The 21,679-nt window shown below is 45.0% G+C and overlaps 1 protein-coding gene across 1 annotated transcript in view; it reads left to right on the forward strand.

Moving 5' to 3' along the window:
• Window positions 1-1,512: 1,512 nt before the first annotated feature.
• LOC110539196 (sodium- and chloride-dependent transporter XTRP3) overlaps window positions 1,513-21,679 on the forward strand; it is a 29,720-nt gene continuing 9,553 nt past the window's right edge. Inside the window, exons 1-5 of the mRNA XM_036943660.2 lie at window positions 1,513-1,773; window positions 11,346-14,566; window positions 18,956-19,096; window positions 19,860-19,951; window positions 20,243-20,470. Of these exons, the coding sequence (XP_036799555.2) occupies window positions 14,440-14,566; window positions 18,956-19,096; window positions 19,860-19,951; window positions 20,243-20,470 (588 nt within the window). The 5' untranslated portion in view covers window positions 1,513-1,773; window positions 11,346-14,439. The remainder of the gene's footprint in view (window positions 1,774-11,345; window positions 14,567-18,955; window positions 19,097-19,859; window positions 19,952-20,242; window positions 20,471-21,679) is intronic.

Raw genomic sequence — 21,679 nt, forward strand, 5'->3', positions numbered from 1 at the left:
TGGTTGCTGAGCCTTATGGCCTGAGCTGGCTGAGCTCACAGTCACACCAGCATGTCATTCACAGTGTGATGCAACAAGCCTGCATAGCGCTGTCTTGTGGACAGAGAAGTTAGTGGTGTGTTTCAGCTGATGCTTTGACAAATAGGCCAATCCATCAGTCATGTTTGCTTGCATGCACATGGATTTATGTTTACACCCCTGTTGGTAATCAGGCAGACCTAAATTATGGACACTGAAATATCATTTGAACTTTGCTTTGAAATCATGTCATGGGCACTGGTGTAGTGGAGGGTAAATGCAGTTTACACACCTTTTTTGTTTTGTGCCAAGCTTTACTCATCTTTTGCAAAAAAAAATGCATTGAAAGTATAGGAAGCATTACTGGTCACGGGAAAAAACGGCTAAACATAAACACGGCTGGTCCAACAAGGTCCAGTAGGTAACTTTGCGGACGACCTGACCAAATTCACATAGAAAAGTCAAATCAGATCAAATGTTATTTGTCACGTGCACCGAATACAACAGGTAGACCTTACAGTGAAATGCTTACTTACAGGCTCTAACCAATAGTTCAACTATGACAGACAAAATGAGAAAAAAATTCCAGAAAATCACATTGTAGGATTTTTAATGAATTTATTTGCAAATTATGGGGGAAAATAAGTATTTGGTCACCTACAAACAAGCAAGATTTCTGGCTCTCATTGATGGAAGCAACATTCTTTCTGCAATATTAAGCTGATCCACCCATAAAATTAAATAAATAGTAATAATCCTTTAACAGTGAATGAGTGATGACCTTGAAAACACACAAGACCGATAGTTATGTTCAACAAGTATATTATTCTTCCTGCTTTATCTAGCTCTATTTGGGATATTTTACATTGCCTTGCTACCTGATAGGTAATCCATCTCAGATGACGTCCGGGATCGTAAGCATTTACAAATTCTTAACATGTTGCCTGAATAATTGGAATTCATAACATATCACATCATTTTTTTTTGCAATTGGTTACATATCATATGAAATGGATGATTTGTTTATTGTAAGTGTTTTAAAGTGAACCTTTATTTAACTAATGATGTAGTACACAATTGAGCACAATTTTCGTGACTGTTTATGGCTGGTGAGCACTACTTTAAAAACTACTGGTTGAAATTATAAAAAAAAACCTTTGGACCGTCACTTTAATTTGCACAAACTGCATTTGGAGTTGGATGGAATCCTAATCACTTCATCATCAGACGTTTCTGATGATGAACTGCGTGCGCAATTTTTAATGACGTGTAAATTGATGATGATAATGACCCCGTTGTACTCATTGCTTGAGCCCACATGGATTGCATAGACTAGCCAGAGATTATGGAGGAATTTCTCTGAGCTAGCCTACTGGAATATTTTCACCGCGCCCACTCAAAACAGCATTTCGCTCACTGATGGAGCGGGAGAAAGAACTAACCAATAGGAAGCAAGCGCCCAGCCCACGTCGAACTCTCGCATCCATCCCAAATAGGAGGAGGACCACAACAGAAACGGAGCATATTTCATACATAAAATGAATGTGTTGAAGGAGAACATTTGATTACATACCACAGTCGATTAAAGTAGATTTTTTTGTTTAATTCAAATAATGTTGTGTGCGCAGAACGCCTGATTTCTTTGAGCGATAAGAAAAAGGTAGAACTATTAATTAAACCTATAATTTGCTATAACTTGCTTGTTTATCATTCAAGCAGATAGGAAGAGAACACTCCTGGCCTGCGAATACAAAGGTAATATCAAACAGATTTTTATTGTGATCTATCATTGCATGCAAATAACTTGAAGAATGCTTCTGTAATATTCACGAGGCTAGAATATCTTGAGGATAGAGTATCTTCCACTTGTATGTGTCACCTGTGTTCTTTGATTTATGGTAGCAAGTGCATGTGAGGGACATATTGACAAGTGAGGGGGTACAATAAAAGAAACGTAATGTTGGTTACATTGTGGTGGTGGGTGTTTTAAAGTGGCAACTATCAGTTATAGCTGCTTCATTTGGCCATGTGAATGCATGTAGGGTATTCACTTATTTCTACATTTCTCTCCTTGTTTTATTTATCACAGTTTGTACACAGTATATAGTTTTTATTTTACTGTCAGTCTCTCTGTCGGTCTACATTAATTCATTCATCTCACCCTTGTTCCTTCTAACAACCTATTGATAAATCCATTATATCCTGCATGGATAAAGCTATAGACATACGCATGGACAGCCATGGATGATGTTGCAGGTTTTACTGGAGAACATTCTCGGTCTCGTGCTCAGGCCCTATCATGTTTGTCCTGAGTCGGTGTGAAGAGGGTTGAGAGAGATCCCCAGTATGGAGCCAGGGAGGGGTCCAGGGTCGGGGGCTGGAGCCCCTTCCTCCATTCACCTCCTCCAGCTCACAAGGGGGTACAACTTTTCACAAATGGAACTGTGGGATAGTGTGGGTCTGCGAAGTGACTCAATAGTTCTGTTAGACTCTGGTTTACATGTTTGTAAGATTTGACTAGGGTCTGGATGGAATAGCTAGATACTTAGGGAAGGATCCTGCTAAAGTTGTAGCTGGTAGGACATCCAAAGATCTTACATGATCCTTGGAAATATTACAGCAGGTTTTGTTTCCAAATGTCATGTCCATCAATAAACAAGTATAGGTTTATAATTGACCAAGCCTGTTATTTTTCTATCAGTTGTTGGAAAAAGTTTCTGACTTCGACAGTCACCCTTTGTCTGCCCTAATCAAGAGTAAGACTGTATCTGTTTATTCCTGTAGATGGCAGTGTTGTGTTTGAAATGACCACATAGAGTAGATACAGCGTCACGTCTACCATTGGATCAGATCAAATTCACACTAAAATGAAAAAGGGAAAAATAACTCCTTGAAAAAAGATGCTGTCATGACTATAGAATTGTATTATTATGGAGATAAAACCTTCACCACAATCACTCAAACTAGCTGACCGAAACTCTTACTAACTTATTAAAATAAATCCCTGGTAATGGAGCTTTGGACCTGATAAGCCTTAGTGGTGGCAGCCTTCTCATTGAAAAGCACTGTGGGTTTTCTGGTTGAGTTGAGCCAGAAAACTCAACCAGAAAACTTGAGCCAGAAAACTCAATCTATATATTTCCATATATAGAGATAGTTCAGCCAGGATTTAGAACGGCTGCCATGTTAGCGCCCAGATATAACTTAATTCTTGAAAGGTTGATGATGTAACAGTACGAGAACGCGTCTGACAATTCCCTATGAAATTACCTGCTGTAAACAAGCAAAACAGAGCAGCGAATTTGACAGACGTTTTCATTGATTAGCATTCAATATGTATCCAAGTCTGTACTGTGTTGTGCTGTCAACAAATTGCATATCTGCTTTCACTGGAAATTTTCATAGGTTTTGAAAACTATCAGAAATAAACAGCACAATGCGGAAGTGTCAAATTATCACTTAGCAACAGCTATGGAGGAGAAAGTGGCGCTGTCGGAATGTTCAGATATATGGCTCTGGTATTTCCGTAGTCCAGTCTTTGCCTTGAAACATTGGTGAAAGTGTCAGAACCCCATCCCAAACAAATAACGGACACAAACAACTGAACGGCAATATCTCAACAGCTGACATGGTTTCCATGGCAAACATCAGTTCCGGATGTTTTGTCACCAAGCAGTAGTACACCCTCTGGCCAGACTTTCCCACGCGGGGCGAGCCAAGAGTCATGCTGCCTTGATGGTGTTCCAGACCAATATCATTAGCAAGCAGCAATACATGTGACTCAGGTACTATACTTGATCTTAGCCAAAACGCAGTGGCGTGCTGTGGCGTGACGCTCACAAACAAAAGGATCTGTAAGCAATTCTATTTCCTTGTAAATAAACAAGTGTCAAATTGTCATTGAGGGAAAACATAAACAATACACTCATTAAGTGTATGCAAATGGCCTCAACTGGTCAACCCATCTTGTGACAAGTGTACAAGATTTAAGAGCAGACTGGGCACATTGCTTGGAGAGACAGAACAGGCGTGTGTCAATGACCCTTTGAGAGACAAAGACCCAGTGAGAGACAAAGACCCAGTGAGAGACAAAGACCCAGTGAGAGACAAAGACCCATTGAGAGAACTGTTATGTAACGGCGTCTTAACTTTACAGACAGTCTGTACCGCAACAGTCACTAATTGTCCATTGTTGCCAGGGCTATGGGCCAGCGAGGAGTTGCCTCTCGTTCCTGTAGCGTTCCTGTACTGAGCAGGCATGGGGTCTCTGTTCCTCGCAGCAGCCACAGGGATGAGATGTCAGGACCTGTTAAAGCATTTACCATCAGAACCCTAACCCAGACGGGCTGTGCCTCACTGTGGTGGACGTTTTGTCCAGATCTTTCCTGTCAGATCTGTCCCAATCCCAGGCAGCCTCTGGCCTCTGGCCTTTCTGCTTTTTATTTGGAAGGATGTGGCCAGTTGAAAGCTCACCATGGTGCAGACTGAGACCAGTTCTGGATTACAGACAAGAGGATATGATGTTGACCTCCTGCGAGCCGTTCTTGCTAAATTCCACATCTGTCGACAAAACATGCCTCCTCTCCCCCAACCCCCCTCCTATTGTACAGTTGAAGTCGTAAGTTTACATACACTTAGGTTGGAGTCATTAAAACTAGTTTTTCAACCACTCCACACATTTCTTGTTAACAAACTCACTGTATAATTCACTGTATCACAATTCCAGTGGGTCAGAAGTTTACATACACTAAGTTGATTGTGCCTTTAAACAGCTTGGAAAATCCCAGAAAATGATGTCATGGCTTTAGAAGCTTCTGATAGGCTAATTGACCTCATTTGAGTCAATTGGAGGTATACCTGTGGATGTATTTCAAGGCCTACCTTCAAACACACTGCCTCTTTACTTGACATCATGTGAAAAGCTAAAGAAATCAGCCAACAACTTAGAAAAAAAATTGTAGACCTCTAAGTCTGGTTTATCCCTGGGAGCAATTTCCAAACGCCTGAAGGTACCACATTCATCTGTACAAGCAATAGTATGCAAGTATAAACACCATGGGACCACGCAGCCATCATACCGCTCAGGAAGGAGACACATTCTGTCTCCTAGAGATTAATGTACTTTGGTGCGCAAAGTGCAAATCAACCCTAGAACAACAGCAAAGGACCTTGTGAAGATGCTGGAGGAAATAGGTACAAAAGTATCTATATCCACAGTAAAACAAGTCCTATATCGACATCGCTCAGAAAGGAAGAAGCCAATGCTCCATAACTGCCATAAAAAAGCCAGACTACGGTTTGCAACTGCACATGGGGACAAAGTGTTACGGTGAGTGAATGAGGACCCAAAAGCGAACTAACTTAAACAGAGCTTCTTTAATAACCAAACATAGGTAGGCTCAGATAGACCGGCAGATTCCGACAGGACAGGACAAGGTTACAGCAAACATGACGATAGTCTGGCTCAGGCATGAAACACAACAAACAAGAATCCGACAAGGACAGGAACAAAAACAGAGAGAGATATAGGGGACTAATCAGAGGGAAAAGGGGAACAGGTGGGAGAAGGGGTGACGAGGTAGTCAAGAGGAGACAAGGAACAGCTGGGGGAAAGCGGGGGAGAAAAGGTAACCTAATACGACCAGCAGAGGGAGACAGGGTGAAAGGAAAGGACAGAAAGACACAACATGACAATACATGACAGTACCCCCCCACTCACCGAGCGCCTCCTGGCGCACTCGAGGAGGAAACCTGGCGGCAACGGAGGAAATCCTCGATCAGCGCACGGTCCAGCACGTCCCGAGAGGGAACCCAACTCCTCTCCTCAGGACCGTACCCCTCCCAATCAACGAGGTACTGGTGACCACGGCCCCGAGGACGCATGTCCAAAATCCTGCGGACCCTGTAGATGGGTGCGCCCTCGACAAGGATGGGGGGGGGGGGGAGACGAGCGGGGGCGCGAAGAACGGGCTTAATACAGGAGACATGGAAGACCGGGTGGACGCGACGAAGGTATCGCGGAAGAAGAAGTCGAACTGCGACAGGATTAATGACCCGAGAAATACGTAACGGACCAATGAACCGCGGGGTCAACTTGCGAGAAGCCGTCTTAAGGGGAAGGTTCTGAGTGGAGAGCCAAACTCTCTGACCGCGACAATATCTAGGACTCTTAGTTCTACGCTTATTAGCAGCCCTCACAGTCTGCGTCCTATAACGGCAAAGTGCAGACCTGACCCTCTTCCAGGTGCGCTCGCAACGTTGGACAAAAGCCTGAGCGGAGGGGACGCTGGACTCGGCGAACTGAGATGAGAACAGCGGAGGCTGGTACCCGAGGCTACTCTGAAAAGGAGATAGCCCGGTCGCAGACGAAGGAAGCGAGTTGTGGGCGTATTCTGCCCAGGGGAGCTGTTCTGACCGAGACGCAGGGTTGCGAAAAGAAAGACTGCGTAAGATGCGACCAATAGTCTGATTGGCCCGTTCTGCTTGACCGTTAGACTGGGGGTGAAAGCCGGAAGAGAGACTGACGGAAGCCCCAATCAAACGGCAAAACTCCCTCCAAAATTGAGACGTGAATTGCGGACCTCTGTCCGAAACGACGTCTGACGGAAGGCCATGAATTCTGAAAACATTCTCGATGATGATTTGTGCCGTCTCTTTAGCAGAAGGAAGCTTAGCAAGGGGAATGAAATGAGCCGCCTTAGAGAACCTATCGACAACCGTAAGAATAACAGTCTTCCCCGCTGACGAAGGCAGTCCGGTGACAAAATCTAAGGCGATGTGAGACCACGGTCGAGAGGGAATGGGAAGCGGCCTGAGACGGCCGGCAGGAGGGGAGTTACCGGACTTAGTCTGCGCGCAGACCGAACAAGCAGCCACGAAACGACGCGTGTCATGCTCCCGGGTGGGCCACCAAAAACGCTGGCGAATGGAAGCAAGCGTACCCCGAACGCCAGGGTGGCCGGCTAACTTGGCAGAGTGAGCCCACTGAAGAACGGCCAGACGAGTAGGAACGGGAACGAAAAGAAGGTTCCTAGGACAAGCGCGCGGCGACGGAGTGTGAGTGAGCGCTTGCTTTACCTGCCTCTCAATTCCCCAGACAGTCAACCCGACAACACGCCCCTCAGGGAGAATCCCCTCGGGGTCAGTGGAGGCTACTGAAGAACTGAAGAGACGAGATAAAGCATCAGGCTTGGTGTTCTTAGAGCCCGGACGATAAGAAATCACAAACTTGAAACGAGCGAAAAACAGCGCCCAACGCGCCTGACGCGCATTAAGTCGTTTGGCAGAACGGATGTACTCAAGGTTCCTATGGTCAGTCCAAACGACAAAAGGAACGGTCGCCCCCTCCAACCACTGTCGCCATTCGCCTAGGGCTAACCGGATGGCGAGCAGTTCGCGGTTTCCCACATCATAGTTACGTTCCGACGGCGACAGGCGATGAGAAAAATACGCGCATGGGTGGACCTTGTCGTCAGAGAGGGAGCGCTGAGAAAGAATTGCTCCCACGCCCACCTCTGACGCGTCAACCTCGACAACGAACTGTCTAGAGACGTCAGGTGTAACAAGGATAGGAGCGGATGTAAAACGATTCTTGAGGAGATCAAAAGCTGCCTGGGCGGAAACGGACCACTTAAAGCACGTCTTGACAGAAGTAAGGGCTGTGAGAGGAGCTGCCACCTGACCGAAATTACGGATGAAACGACGATAGAAGTTCGCGAAGCCGAGAAAGCGCTGCAGCTCGACGCGTGACTTAGGGGCGGGCCAATCAATGACAGCTTGGACCTTAGCGGGATCCATCTTAATGCCTTCAGCGGAAATAACAGAACCGAGAAATGTGACGGAGGAGGCATGAAAAGTGCACTTCTCAGCCTTCACAAAAAGACAATTCTCTAAAAGGCGCTGGAGGACACGTCGAACGTGCTGAAGATGAATCTGGAGTGACGGTGAAAAAATCAGGATATCGTCAAGGTAAACGAAAACAAAGATGTTCAGCATGTCTCTCAGGACATCATTGACTAATGCCTGAAAGACAGCTGGAGCGTTAGCGAGGCCGAAAGGAAGAACCCGGTATTCAAAGTGCCCTAACGGAGTGTTAAACGCCGTCTTCCACTCGTCCCCCTCCCTGATGCGCACGAGATGGTAAGCGTTACGAAGGTCCAACTTAGTGAAAAACCTGGCTCCCTGCAGGATCTCGAAGGCTGAAGACATAAGAGGAAGCGGATAACGATTCTTAACTGTTATGTCATTCAGCCCTCGATAATCTATGCAGGGGCGCAGAGACCCGTCCTTCTTCTTGACAAAAAAACCCCCCGCTCCGGCGGGAGAGGAGGAGGGGACTATGGTACCGGCGTCAAGAGCTACAGACAAATAATCCTCGAGAGCCTTACGTTCGGGAGCCGACAGAGAGTATAGCCTACCCCGGGGGGGAGTGGTTCCCGGAAGGAGATCAATACTACAATCATACGACCGGTGTGGAGGAAGAGAGGTGGCCCTGGACCGACTGAACACCGTGCGCAGATCGTGATATTCCTCCGGCACCCCTGTCAAATCACCAGGCTCCTCCTGTGAAGAAGAGACAGAGGAAACAGGAGGGATAGCAGACATTAAACATTTCACATGACAAGAGACGTTCCAGGAGAGGATAGAATTACTAGACCAATTAATGGAAGGATTATGACAAACTAGCCAGGGATGGCCCAAAACAACAGGTGTAAAAGGTGAACGAAAAATCAAAAAAGAAATGGTTTCGCTATGATTACCAGAAACAGTGAGGGTTAAAGGTAGCGTCTCACGCTGAATCCTGGGGAGAGGACTACCATCCAGGGCGAACAAGGCCGTGGACTCCCTTAACTGTCTGAGAGGAATGTCATGTTCCCGAGCCCAGGTCTCGTCCATAAAACAGCCCTCCGCCCCAGAGTCTATTAAGGCACTGCAGGAAGCTGACGAACCGGTCCAGCGTAGATGGACCGACAAGGTAGTGCAGGATCTTGAAGGAGAGACAGGAGTAGTAGCGCTCACCAGTAGCCCTCCGCTTACTGATGAGCTCTGGCTTTTACTGGACATGAAGTGACAAAATGACCAGCAGAACCGCAATAGAGACAGAGGCGGTTGGTGATTCTCCGTTCCCTCTCCTTAGTCGAGATGCGGATACCTCCCAGCTGCATAGGCTCAGCTCCCGAGCCGGCAGAGGAAGATGGTAGTGATGCGGAGAGGGGGGCAACGGAGAACGCGAGCTCCTTTCCACGAGCTCGGTGACGAAGATCAACCCGTCGCTCAATGCGAATAGCGAGTTCAATCAGGGAATCCACGCTGGAAGGGACCTCCCGGGAGAGAATCTCATCCTTTACCTCTGCGCGGAGACCCTCCAGAAAACGAGCGAGCAAAGCCGGCTCGTTCCAGCCACTGGAGGCAGCAAGAGTGCGAAACTCAATAGAGTAGTCTGTTATGGATCGATTACCTTGACATAGGGAAGACAGGGCCCTGGAAGCCTCCTCCCCAAAAACAGATCGATCAAAAACCCGTATCATCTCCTCCTTAAAGTCCTGATACTGGTTAGTACACTCAGCCCTTGCCTCCCAGATTGCCGTGCCCCACTCACGAGCCCGTCCAATAAGGAGAGATATGACGTAGGCGACACGAGCAGTGCTCCTGGAGTAAGTGTTGGGCTGGAGAGAAAACACAATATCACACTGGGTGAGGAACGAGCGGCATTCAGTGGGCTCCCCAGAGTAACACGGCGGGTTATTGATTCTGGGCTCCGGAGATTCGAAAGCCCTGGAAGTGGCCGGTGGATCGAGGCGGAGATGGTGAACCTGTTCTGTGAGGTTGGAGACTTGGGTGGCCAGGGTCTCAACGGCATGTCGAGCAGCAGACAATTCCTGCTCGTGTCTGCCTAGCATCGCTCCCTGGATCTCGACGGCTGAGTGGAGAGGATCCGAAGTCGCTGGGTCCATTCTTGGTCGGATTCTTCTGTTACGGTGAGTGAATGAGGACCCAAAAGCGAACTAACTTAAACAGAGCTTCTTTAATAACCAAACATAGGTAGGCTCAGATAGACCGGCAGATTCCGACAGGACAGGACAAGGTTACAGCAAACATGACGATAGTCTGGCTCAGGCATGAAACACAACAAACAAGAATCCGACAAGGACAGGAACAAAAACAGAGAGAGATATAGGGGACTAATCAGAGGGAAAAGGGGAACAGGTGGGAGAAGGGGTGACGAGGTAGTCAAGAGGAGACAAGGAACAGCTGGGGGAAAGCGGGGGAGAAAAGGTAACCTAATACGACCAGCAGAGGGAGACAGGGTGAAAGGAAAGGACAGAAAGACACAACATGACAATACATGACACAAAGATCGTACATTTTGGAGAAATGTCCTCTGGTCTGATGAAACAAAAATAGAACTGTTTGGACATAATGACCATCGTTATGGTTGGAGGAAAAACGGGGAGGCTTGCAAGCCGAAGAACACCATCCCAACAATGAAGCACAGGAGTGGCAGCATCATGCTGTGGGGGTGCTTTGCTGCAGGAGGGACTGGTGCACTTCACAAAATAGATGGCATCATGAGGAAAGAAAATTATGTGGATATATTGAAGCAACATCTCTAGACATCAGTCAGGAAGTTAAGGCTTGTTCGCAAATGGGTCTTCCAAATGGACAATGACCCGAAGCATACTTCCAAAGTTGTGGAAAAATGGCTTAAGGACAACAAAGTCAAGGTATTGGAGTGGCCATCACAAAGCCCTGACCTCAATTCTCATAGAACATGTGTGGGCATAACTGAAAATGCCTGACTCAGTTACAGTTAATGTCAGGAATTGTGAAAAACTGAGTTTAAATGTGTTTGGCTAAGGTGTATGTAAACTTCTGACTTCAACTGTAAATATGCAGGCTGGGTTGCTTTTCTGTCCTGCGTTTTCTCTTTCCTTCAGACATTCTCCCTCCTACCTCCACCCCAATGATCACGCCACACCAGTCCCGTAGGCGTCTTCCTTAACTGTCCAACTAGGACCATTATGAAATCCAAAATAAACACAGCTAATGCATCAGAGAGGGGGATGTCATCTGGGACAAATAGCAATGCATTTGTGTTATGTCAGTGGGGAGCAATGGAAAACAGAATTCAGCTCAATTGTACAGCTGCACCCCTCACTGTGAACCCCTCTCCGAACCCCACCCCTCTTCCGACCCCCAACCCACCCGTAACCACTCCTGCTGTTGCCTCATACAGCTCCTCTAACATGGTCCCATGGCCTCCCTCCACGACGCTCGAGTCCCAACTGGACAGCTCCGACTATTAACTCCTGTTGTGTCCCATTTAGGGCTCAGATGTGAGTTCTACACCTGTCGCTGTTTGAGCAGAGCCCAGTCTTCCAACAAAACGGCGCCCCCTACCTCCCTTCCTTCCCTGACAAACGGTCCCACCAGCCTCAGCCTCATATGGGCCGGATTCAACAACAGTTAAGCGGGATGTGCAGCAAGCAGCAAACCGCACGTGTACCCTTCAGGCGTCCATTGCACAACCAGTTTTACCCCCATCTGAGACCCTGGTTTGAAGTGGATGAGTGATGGACTATTGACACAGTAGGGATTGTGAAACATACAGTGATAATTGTGTTAGACTTGTTTGTTTCAATTTCAAGTGAATGTCACGTGCACAAGTACAGTGAAATTTATTTTTGCAAGCTTTAAACCCAACAATGCAGTGATCAATATCAATGTAGTATTAAAAAATAACATGAGGTAGAACAAAAACACAGAAAGCCTTCCTTCTGGAAGGTTCTCCCATCTCCACATAGGAACTCTAGAGCTCTGTCAGAGTGACCATCGGGTTCTTGGTCACCTCCCTGACCAAGACCCTTCTCCCCCGATTGCTCAGTTTGGCCAGGCGGCCAGCTCTAGGAAGAGTCTTGGCGGTTCCAAACTTCTTCCATTTAATAATGATGGAGGACACAGTGTTCTTGGGGACCTTCAATGCTGCAGACATGTTTTGGTACCCTTCGCAGATCTGTGCCTTGACACAATCCTGTCTCGGAGCTCTACGGACAATTCCTTCAACCCCATGGCTTGGTTTTAGCTCTGACATGCACTGTCAACTGTGGGACCTTATATAGACCGGTGTGTGCCTTTCTAAATCATGTCCTAACAGTTGAATTTACCACAGGAGGACTCCAATCAAGTTGTAGAAACGCCTCAAGGATGATCAATGGGAACAGGATGCACCTCAGCTCAATTTAGAGTCTCATAGCAAAGGGTCTGATTACTTATGTAAATAAGGTATTTCTGAAATAAAAAATATATAAATGTGCAAACATTTCTAAAAACCTGTTTTCGCTTTGACATTATGGGGTATTGTGTGTAGATTGCTGAGGGGGGGGGGGGGGGGGGATCTATTTTAGAATAAGGCTGTAATTTAACAAAATGTGGAAAAAGTTAAGGGGTCTGAATACTTTCCGAAGGCACTGTATGTTTAGGGTTAAGGTGACTAGGCATCATGATGTATGATAAACAGAGTAGCAGCAGCGTAAATGAAGATTATATGTGAGTGTGTGTGCGTTTGTGTGTGTGGAGTCAGTATAAATGTGTGTGCATGTTGTGTTTGTTGGAGTGTCTGTGTGTGAGTGTGTAGAGTCCTGTGAGTGTGCATAGATAAATACAAGGGACAACTCAGACAGTCCTAGTAGCCATTTTGTTAGCTATTTACCAGTCTTATGGCTTGGGGATAGAAGTGTTTTAGGAGCCTATTGGTGTCAGACTTGATGCAGCGGTACCGCTTGTAGTGCGGAAGCAGAGAGAATGGTTTATGACTTGGGTGGCTGGAGCCTTTAATGATTTTCCGGGCCTTCCTTTCACACTGCCTGATATAGAGGTCCTGGATGTCAGGGAGTTCGGCCCCAGAGATGTACTGGGCTGTCCGCACCACGATCGAGGACGGTGCAGTTGTCATACCAAGCAGTGATGCAGCCAGTCAAGATGCTATCAATGGTGCAGCTGTAGAACTTTTTGAGGAATTGAGAGCCCATGACAAAAAGGTGCTAAAACGCCTTCTTCATGACTGTGACTGTATGTGTGATTTGGAGCGCAAAGAACTTGACACTCTCGTCCCGCATCATTGCAGCCCCGTCGATGTGGATGGGAGAGTGCTTGCCTCAATCCCAAAATGTTTTTCCTGTAGTCCACGATCAGCTCCTTGGTCTTACTGACGTTGAGGGAGAGGTTGTTGTCCCGGCGCCACACTGCCAGGTCACTGACCTCCTCCATGTAGGCCGTCTCATCGCCGTCGGTGATCAAGCATACCACCATCGTGTCATCAGTAAACTTGCACACTTGATATTGGTGATGGTGTTGGAGTAGAGTAACACCATTGCGATTGAGGAGTCAATCGCAATGTAACTCTCGAGGCTAATGTCAGAGTGTACTATACTTGTCCCTCTTGTGAAAGGACTGTATGTTATTAAGCCGTTAGCCATAAGCCATTAGGCCATAGCTCTTCAGAGGGGGTTTCAGGGAAATCTGTAGATAGACACAACGTCAGCGAGGACATACCCCTGGAGGGCTCTCTCTCTCACTCTCTTTGATTGTCTCCTTTTCGTTTCTTTTGGTTCGATATTTCATCCTTTTATTTGTACTGTATCGTCACTGTGTGTGATGCTGTATATTCACTCATTTTTACGTGTACAATTTTTTCCTCTGCGTTGCTTTTTAATTTAAATGCAATAAAAGTGTAATGGATATGTTCCTTTTTAGATTGAAGAATGTGCCTTACTGATTGAATTCTTATAGAAACAGCTATTTGAATCATTGACACCTCAACACAGTGGTTGTGCTGTTTTTGCACATCGGACTCCAGTACTATATTTGAAGTTGTATGAACAGTAAAAAGGAAAATAAATACATTATTTCCAGCATTGAATCTTGCACTGTGAAGTCCATTGTACAAAAGCAAACACATGCTATCTGAAGCTTACCCTAAGGAATATAAAAGGTGTTGGTGATGGTCCACTGTCTCTATGACAGGCTTATAAGCTCAAGTTTTTAAGAAGAGCTGTGAAAATCAAACATTCACCTGGGTTACATAAACTCCATTAAACTCTAGCCCATGCCTACAGTACTTAACACGTTAGGCCCTCCCTCTCGAATTGGGGGACCTCAGTAGAATGGGCAAGCGTTCTATAAACTCCATGCTATTTCTTCAACCATTGCAAATGTGTCTGACTCATACAGCCTCCTGTTGAAACACTTTCCCTGTTTCCCAGACGCTGTCATTGGATTTGTTCTACTCCAGACAGGAGTGCCATTCCTACTCCCGGTATTTCAGACAGGCTTACTGACTGTCAAGGTTGTTCACCGGCACCGCACTGCCACCGACTCGACCAGACCTGAAAATTGGCTTGATTGTGTGCTCAGGACGCAACGATGGGGAAGGACGCCGCAAGAGCAGAGTGGGACAATCCCATGCAATTTGTCCTGGCGTGTGTATCATACGCGGTTGGACTGGGAAATGTGTGGCGTTTTCCATACTTGTGTCAAATGCATGGCGGGGGTAAGCAATATTTATTTATTGTTTAGGTGCAGCGCATAGACTAATTTATGGTTTAATCCATAATCTATTGTACATTTAGGCCAACAGTTATTTTTTTGATTAAATATAGAACTGCAATATTGGACACTGTGTAAAATGAATGAATACAATTAGTGTTTACTGATTAAAAGTGGTAATGTAGGCTATATGAATAGCCAGTCAGTGTCCACTTTATTCACCTTTATCCATGCGCAATGGCACACTGATGTTGTGCGGTTGTAGAATAGGTTAGTTATTGTTTTACCCTGGGTGAAACGTTGTCAGTTTATTACCCATTTACATGGAATCTGAACAATTACTATATTGGTTAGAGTCAGTCACATTGTTAAACATTTCTAGTGAGTGAAGGTGTTTACTGTGCAGCCATTTGTTTTCTTCCTCTAAAAGTTAATGGTGCAGGAAATGTGCAATGGTTTAAAAAATTATCTCACTTAGTTGTTAGTTCAATTCGTATTTTTCATTTTCCTCCCCCATAAGTCACTGAGAACCATTAGTCCTCTCAAAAACAGAGGGTATGGACGTACCAAAGCGCATATATAAAGGAGCTTTCAAAAGCGCACGCATAAAATAGCTTTCCACTCCAAGTTTAGACTGATACAGATCACATTTTTAACCCTTAACAGGCCCCGTTGTTTATCACAGAATAACAATGGACCCGTTGTTTATCACAGAATAATAATGGACCCGTTGTTTATCACAGAATAACAATGGATTAACATTTGCTTTTGCATTTCACTTTTAATGGTCTCAACTGATTGCAAAGTTTTACAACATGTGTCTATGATGTGTTCTTCCATTCATAGATTCATAGAAAATGTTCACATACAGGAGACTCCTTGATGCCTCTGTTGCTTTAAGGCCAATATGTCCATTCTGTAAATACAGGTGTGGTATGCAAGTAGAGTTATTCTGTATTTCTTATTGTAGAGTTATTGCCTTAATGTAACTGTCCAGTGAAAACAAAACACTTAAAAGTTAATATTGTGTTAACTCATACCCAAATAATGTTATTGTCTAATCCTATACTCGTATTTATGTCCAAAGCATAAATTGGATAAAATACACTTCAAAAACCCAAACAGACAGTTAAATAGTTTTTTGCTATTTCCTCATAGAGTATCAAATCAACAACAATTGTAGACTTATGGTGAAATGCTTACGGGCCCTTCACAACAATGCAGAGAGTAATAACACAAGGAATAAATACACAAAGAGTAACGATAACTTGGCTATATACACGGGGTACGGGTACCGAGTCCATGTGCAGGGGTAAGAGGTAATTGAGATAAATATGTCCATATAGGTAGGGGTAAAGTGACTAAGTAACAGGATAGAAAATAGCAGCGTATGTGATGAGTCAAAAGAGTTAGTAAAAAGAAGGTCAATGCAGATAGTCTGGGTAGCTATTTGGTTAACTATTTAGTAGTCGTATGGCTTGGGGGTAGAAGCTGTTCAGGGTCCTTTTGTTCCAGACTTGGTGCATCAGTACCACTAGAAGAGAGAAGAGAGAACATTCTGTGACTTGGGTGGCTGGAGTCTTGGACAATTTTTAGGGCATTCTTCTGACACCACCTGGTGTAGATGGCAGGAAGCTTGTCGCCAGTGATATACTGGGCCTTACAAACTACCCTCTGCAGGGCCTTGCGGTCAAGGGGGAAGAGGGGGGAAGAGGGGGAAGAGGCAATGTTGTGATGTGATGGGGTTGAGGCACGACTCCAACACCATCATTAAGTTTGCTGACGACACAACAGTGGTAGGCCTGATCACCGACAACGACGAGACAGTCTATAGGGAGGAGGTCAGAGACCTGGCCGGGGGGTGCCAGAATAACAACCTATCCCTCAATGTAACCAAGACTAAGGAGATGATTGTGGACTACAGGAAAAGGAGCACGTCCCCATTCTCATCGACAGGGCTATAGTGGAGCAGGTTGAGAGTTCCAAATTCCTTGGTGTCAACAACAAGCTAGATTGGTCCAAACACACCAAGACAGTCGTGAAGAGGGCATGACAAAACCTATTCCCCCTCAGGAAACTAAAAAGATTTGGCATGGGTCCTGAGATCCTCAAAAGGTTCTACAGCTGCAACATCGAGAGCATCCTGACCGGTTGCATCACTGCCTGGTACGCAATTGCTCAGCCTCCTACCGCAAGGCACTTCAGAGGGTAGTGCGTATGGCCCAGACTACCCGGACTATTTGCATTGTGTGCCCCCCCAACCCCTCTTTTACGCTGCTGCTACTCTCTGTTTATCTTATATGCTTAGTCACTTTAACTATACATTCATGTACATACTACCTAAATTGGCCCGACCAACCAGTGCTCCCGCACATTGGCTAGCCGGGCTATCTGCATTGTGTCCCACCACCCGCCAACCCCTCTTTTACACTTCTGCTACTCTCTGTTCATCATATATGCACAGTCACTTTAACGATACCTACATGTACATACTACCTCAATACGCCTGACTAACAGGTGTCTGTATATAGCCTTGCTACTCTTTTTTCAGATGTTAATTCCTTAGTGATGTTGATACCAAGGAACTTGAAGCTTTTGACCCGCTTCACTACCTACCCTTTGATGTGGATGGATGCTCAGCCCTGCGTTTCCTGTAGTCCACGGTCAGCTCATTTGTCTTGCTGACATTGAGGGAGAGGTTGTTGTCTTGGCACCACACTGCCAGGTCACTGACCTTCTCTCTATAGGCAGTCTCACCGTCGTGTCGTCAGAAAACTTAATGGTGTTGGAGTCATACGTGGCCACGCAGTCTGAGCTGCCTGAGCTTAGTTATGAGCTTGTAAGGTGTTGAATGCTGAGCTGTGGTCAGTGAACAGCATTCTCACAGAATACAAGGACCGAGACCACATTCATTGTGTAAATGAAGTAGAACTATTAAGAAAGAGAACACATTTTCAAGGGTTCAATTCTCGGGCCGACTCTTTTCTCTGTATTTATCAACGATGTCGCTCTTGCTGCGGGTGATTCCCTGATCCACCTCTACGCAGACGACACCATTCTGTATACATCTGTCCCTTCTTTGGACACTGTGTTAGCTAACCTCCAAACGAGCTTCAATGCCATACAACACTCCTTCCGTGGCTTCCAACTGCTCTTAAACGCTAGTAAAACTAAATGCATGCTTTTCAACCGTTCACTGCCCGCACCCGCCCGCAAGACTAGCATCACTACTCTGGACGGTTCTGACTTATATATGTGGACAACTACAAATACCTAGGTGTCTGGCTAGACTGTAAACTCTCCTTCCAGACTCATATTAAACATCTCCAATCCAAAATGAAATCTAGAATCGGCTTCCTATTTCACAACAAAGCCTCCTTCACTCACCCCACCAAAACATACCCTCGTAAAAACTGACCGATCCTCGACATCGGCAATGTCATTTACAATATAATTTCCAACACTTTACTCAGCAAACTGGATGTAGTCTATCACAGTGCCATCCGTTTTGTCACCAAAGCCCCTTATACCACCCACCACTGTGACCTTTGTGCTCTAGTCGGCTGGCCCTCGCTACATATTCTTTGCCAGACCCACTGGCTACAGGTCATCTATAAGTCTATGCCCGGTAAAGCTCCGCCTTATCTCAGCTCACTGGTCACGATAACAAAACCCACCCGTAGCACGCACTCCAGCAGGTATATCTCACTGGTCATCCCCAAAGCCAATACCTACTTTGGCCGCCTTTCCTTCCAGTTCTCTGCTACAAATGACGGGAACAATTGCAAAAATCGCTGAAGCTTGAGACTTATATTTCCCTCTCTAACTTTAAACATCAGCTATCTGAGCTGATTGCTGCAGCTGTACATAGCCAACCCAATCTACCTACCTCATCCCCATATTGTTTTTATTTACTTTTCTGCTCTTTTGAACACAAGTATTTCTACTTGCACATCATCATCTGCTCATCTATCACTCCAGTGTTAATTTGCTAAATTGTAATTACTCTGCTACTATGGCCTATTTATTGCATTACCTCTTCACGCCATTTGCACACACTGTATATAGACTTTCTTTTTTTCAATTGTGTTATTGTACTGTATGCTTGTTTATGCAATGTGTAACTGTGTTGTTGTTTATGTCGCACTGCTTTGCTTTATCTTGGCCAGGTCGCAGTTGTAAATGAGAACTTGTTCTCAACTAGCCTACCTGGTTAAATAAAGGTGAAATTTAAAATGTTTAAAATAATAATAATAATTTAAAAATCTGGGTGTCATGTGAATCAGAAGCTCAGTTCATCACCTTATAGATGATGTGTGTGTTTTTGTCTCTGCTACTGCAGGTGTTTTGAATGGTAAAATATACTGTGTGTGTGTCCTTTTTCTGTCCTCAGGTGGGTTCCTGATCCCATACATGCTCATGCTGGTCCTGTTGGGGGTACCCCTGTTCTACATGGAGTTAGCCATTGGCCAGAAGATGCGTCTGGGCAGCATTGGAGCATGGAGAGCTATTAGCCCCTATCTGGGGGGAGTGGGTGAGTACTGAAATATATATACAGTGGGGAGAACAAGTATTTGATACACTGCCGATTTTGCGGGGTTTCCCACTTACAAAGCATGTAGAGGTCTGTAGTTTTTTTTTTATCATGGGTACACTTTAACTGTGATTAACTGAATCTAAAACAAAAATCCAGAAAATCACATTGTATGATTTTTAAGTCATTAATTTGCATCAAGTTCTTAAATGTTTTATTACTATTTTCTACATTGTAGAGTAATAGTGAAGACATTAACATTTTGTTTAACACTTTTTTGGTTACTACGTGATTCCAAATGTGTTATTTCCTAGTATTGATGTCTTCACTATTATTCTACAAAGTAGAAAATAGTAAAAATAACCCTTGAATGAGTAGGTGTGTCCAAACTTTTGACTGGTACTGTATATATCATTTATTTATTTATTATTATTATTAATACTTTTTTGGACAGAGGACACCGCACATAGAGTGCAACACATGTATGGGTGCACCTTGCCATTAAATAAAGTACATAAACTTGCCTATAATTTATCACATTACACATATTTAAATATATGGTTTTGTTACATTTAGGCCAGTACTTTTGTGTCAAATGTACAGTGTTGGGGAAACTACTCTAAAAATATAGTATATAGTTTAAGCTACCAATTACTTCACACTGGAAGAAAAATATAGTTTACTTAACTAAAGTTACTTTGAAAAAGTAGTTATTATCTGCTTATAGTTTAAATGGATCTGTTCTTCTCTCTGCTGGTTCCAGGTATGGCCAGTGTTGTGACCTCCATGTACCTATGCCTCTATTACAACGTCATCAATGCATGGAGTTTCTGGTACCTCTTTCATTCATTCCAGGTTAGTTCCAGTCTCACAATGTCAAAATTCAAATGATTTGACCTACATTCAGATGTATGATGCGATCATAAAATGTAGACAATCTTCAATAACTTGTTACATACAATCTTATTGCCAGATGTATCCAGAACTAACAGAACCAAAGCCATCACTCAGCTTTGAGTGCACACTATTGGTCCTGTGCAGACTGTTTTGTTTGGAATCTTAGAAGACGCAGTTCATTGCTCTAGTGCTATCTGTAACATCCTGTGCCTGACCTGACCTGTGCTGTTTCCTCCCACTCTGCTCCAGTCGATCCTGCCATGGGCAGAGTGCCCGGCTAACAGCAACCTGACCGGCCCTGTGGAGGAGTGTGAGCGGGCCACGCCCACCCAGTACTTCTTCTACAGAGAGACCCTGGACATCTCCGGGTCCATCGAGGAGAACGGAGGGATTCACATGGGACAGGCGCTCTGCCTCCTGCTGGCCTGGATTATTGTCTACCTGTTCATCGTCAAGGGGGTCAAGTCCACCGGGAAGGTGAGAGGTCAAGAGTTCAGCTCGGGAACGATGGACAGGGTCAGGACAGTTATAGCACCCTTATGTCATACTAGCTGCAGATCTAGTGGACATAGGTCACTATCGTCTCCTATGTCATACAGGTAACTGCCAAAAGAAAGGAAACACCAACATAAAGTGTCTTAATAGGTTATTGGGCCACCACGAGCCAGAACAGCTTCAATGCACCTTGGAATAGATTCTATAAGTGTCTGGAACTTTATCGGAGGCATGCAGCACCATTCTTCCACGAGAAATTCCATTTCGTGTTTTGTTGATTGTGGTGAAAACGCTGTTGCAGGCACCACTCCAGAATCTCCCATAAGTGTTCAATTGGGTTGAGATCTGGTGAATGAGATGGCCTTGGCATATGGTTTACATCGTTTCATGCTCATTCAGTGACGCCTCATGCCCTGTGGATGGGGGCATAGCCATGGTGGCAAAAAGAATGACCTGCCCAGTATTTGTATACATGACCCTAAGCATGATGGGATGCTAATTGCTTAATTAACTCAGGAACCACACCTGTGTGAAAGCACCTGCTTTCAGTATACTTTGTATCCCTCATTTAGTCAAGTGTTTCCTTTATTTTGGCAGTTACCTGTATTTTTACTGAGCAGAGGAAAACAGTCAGCTGAGAGGTGACCTCGATAACAAAGGAAAGGGTCCAGAAAGTTCTTCGCAATGGCGAGACAAGGTACAAACAGTTCAATATTCTATATGGTCAGATAGTTGTCCATCAAGGCCTGGCGAATAAAACAGTCAAAGTTTGTGGCTGCAGTTTGCCAACTCAGAATTATGGAGCAGGGAAAGGAGAAGCAGATCCAACGGATCTTTACTGAACTGAGGAAAACATCTGCTGAGAGAGTGAGGGGGCATCATAGGAAAGTTTTTAAAACCTTGGCCTACTTCATTACAAAACTATCTGGAGTAGGAGTCTCTGAGGAGACAAGCCAGGGTGAAAGTAAAGGATACTGTGTCAACAAGGACAGAGAACTGTTTTCTTGTCTGCTGTTCACAGTGGACTCATGGCAGAACCGGTGTTAAGGGCGGGCCCTAGGGGGCCTGGCCTGTCCTGCTGTACCACCTTGCCAGTCCAAATAAAATATTGAAGTTTTAATAAATGATTTATCTGAGACACGCTCGGACACAAAGACGCATCAATGAGCGAGTGAAACAGCAGTGAAACAA

Source organism: Oncorhynchus mykiss, chromosome 2 (assembly GCF_057628025.1).
Source record: "Oncorhynchus mykiss isolate SJ-2025 chromosome 2, ASM5762802v1, whole genome shotgun sequence".
Taxonomy (NCBI): domain Eukaryota; kingdom Metazoa; phylum Chordata; class Actinopteri; order Salmoniformes; family Salmonidae; genus Oncorhynchus; species Oncorhynchus mykiss.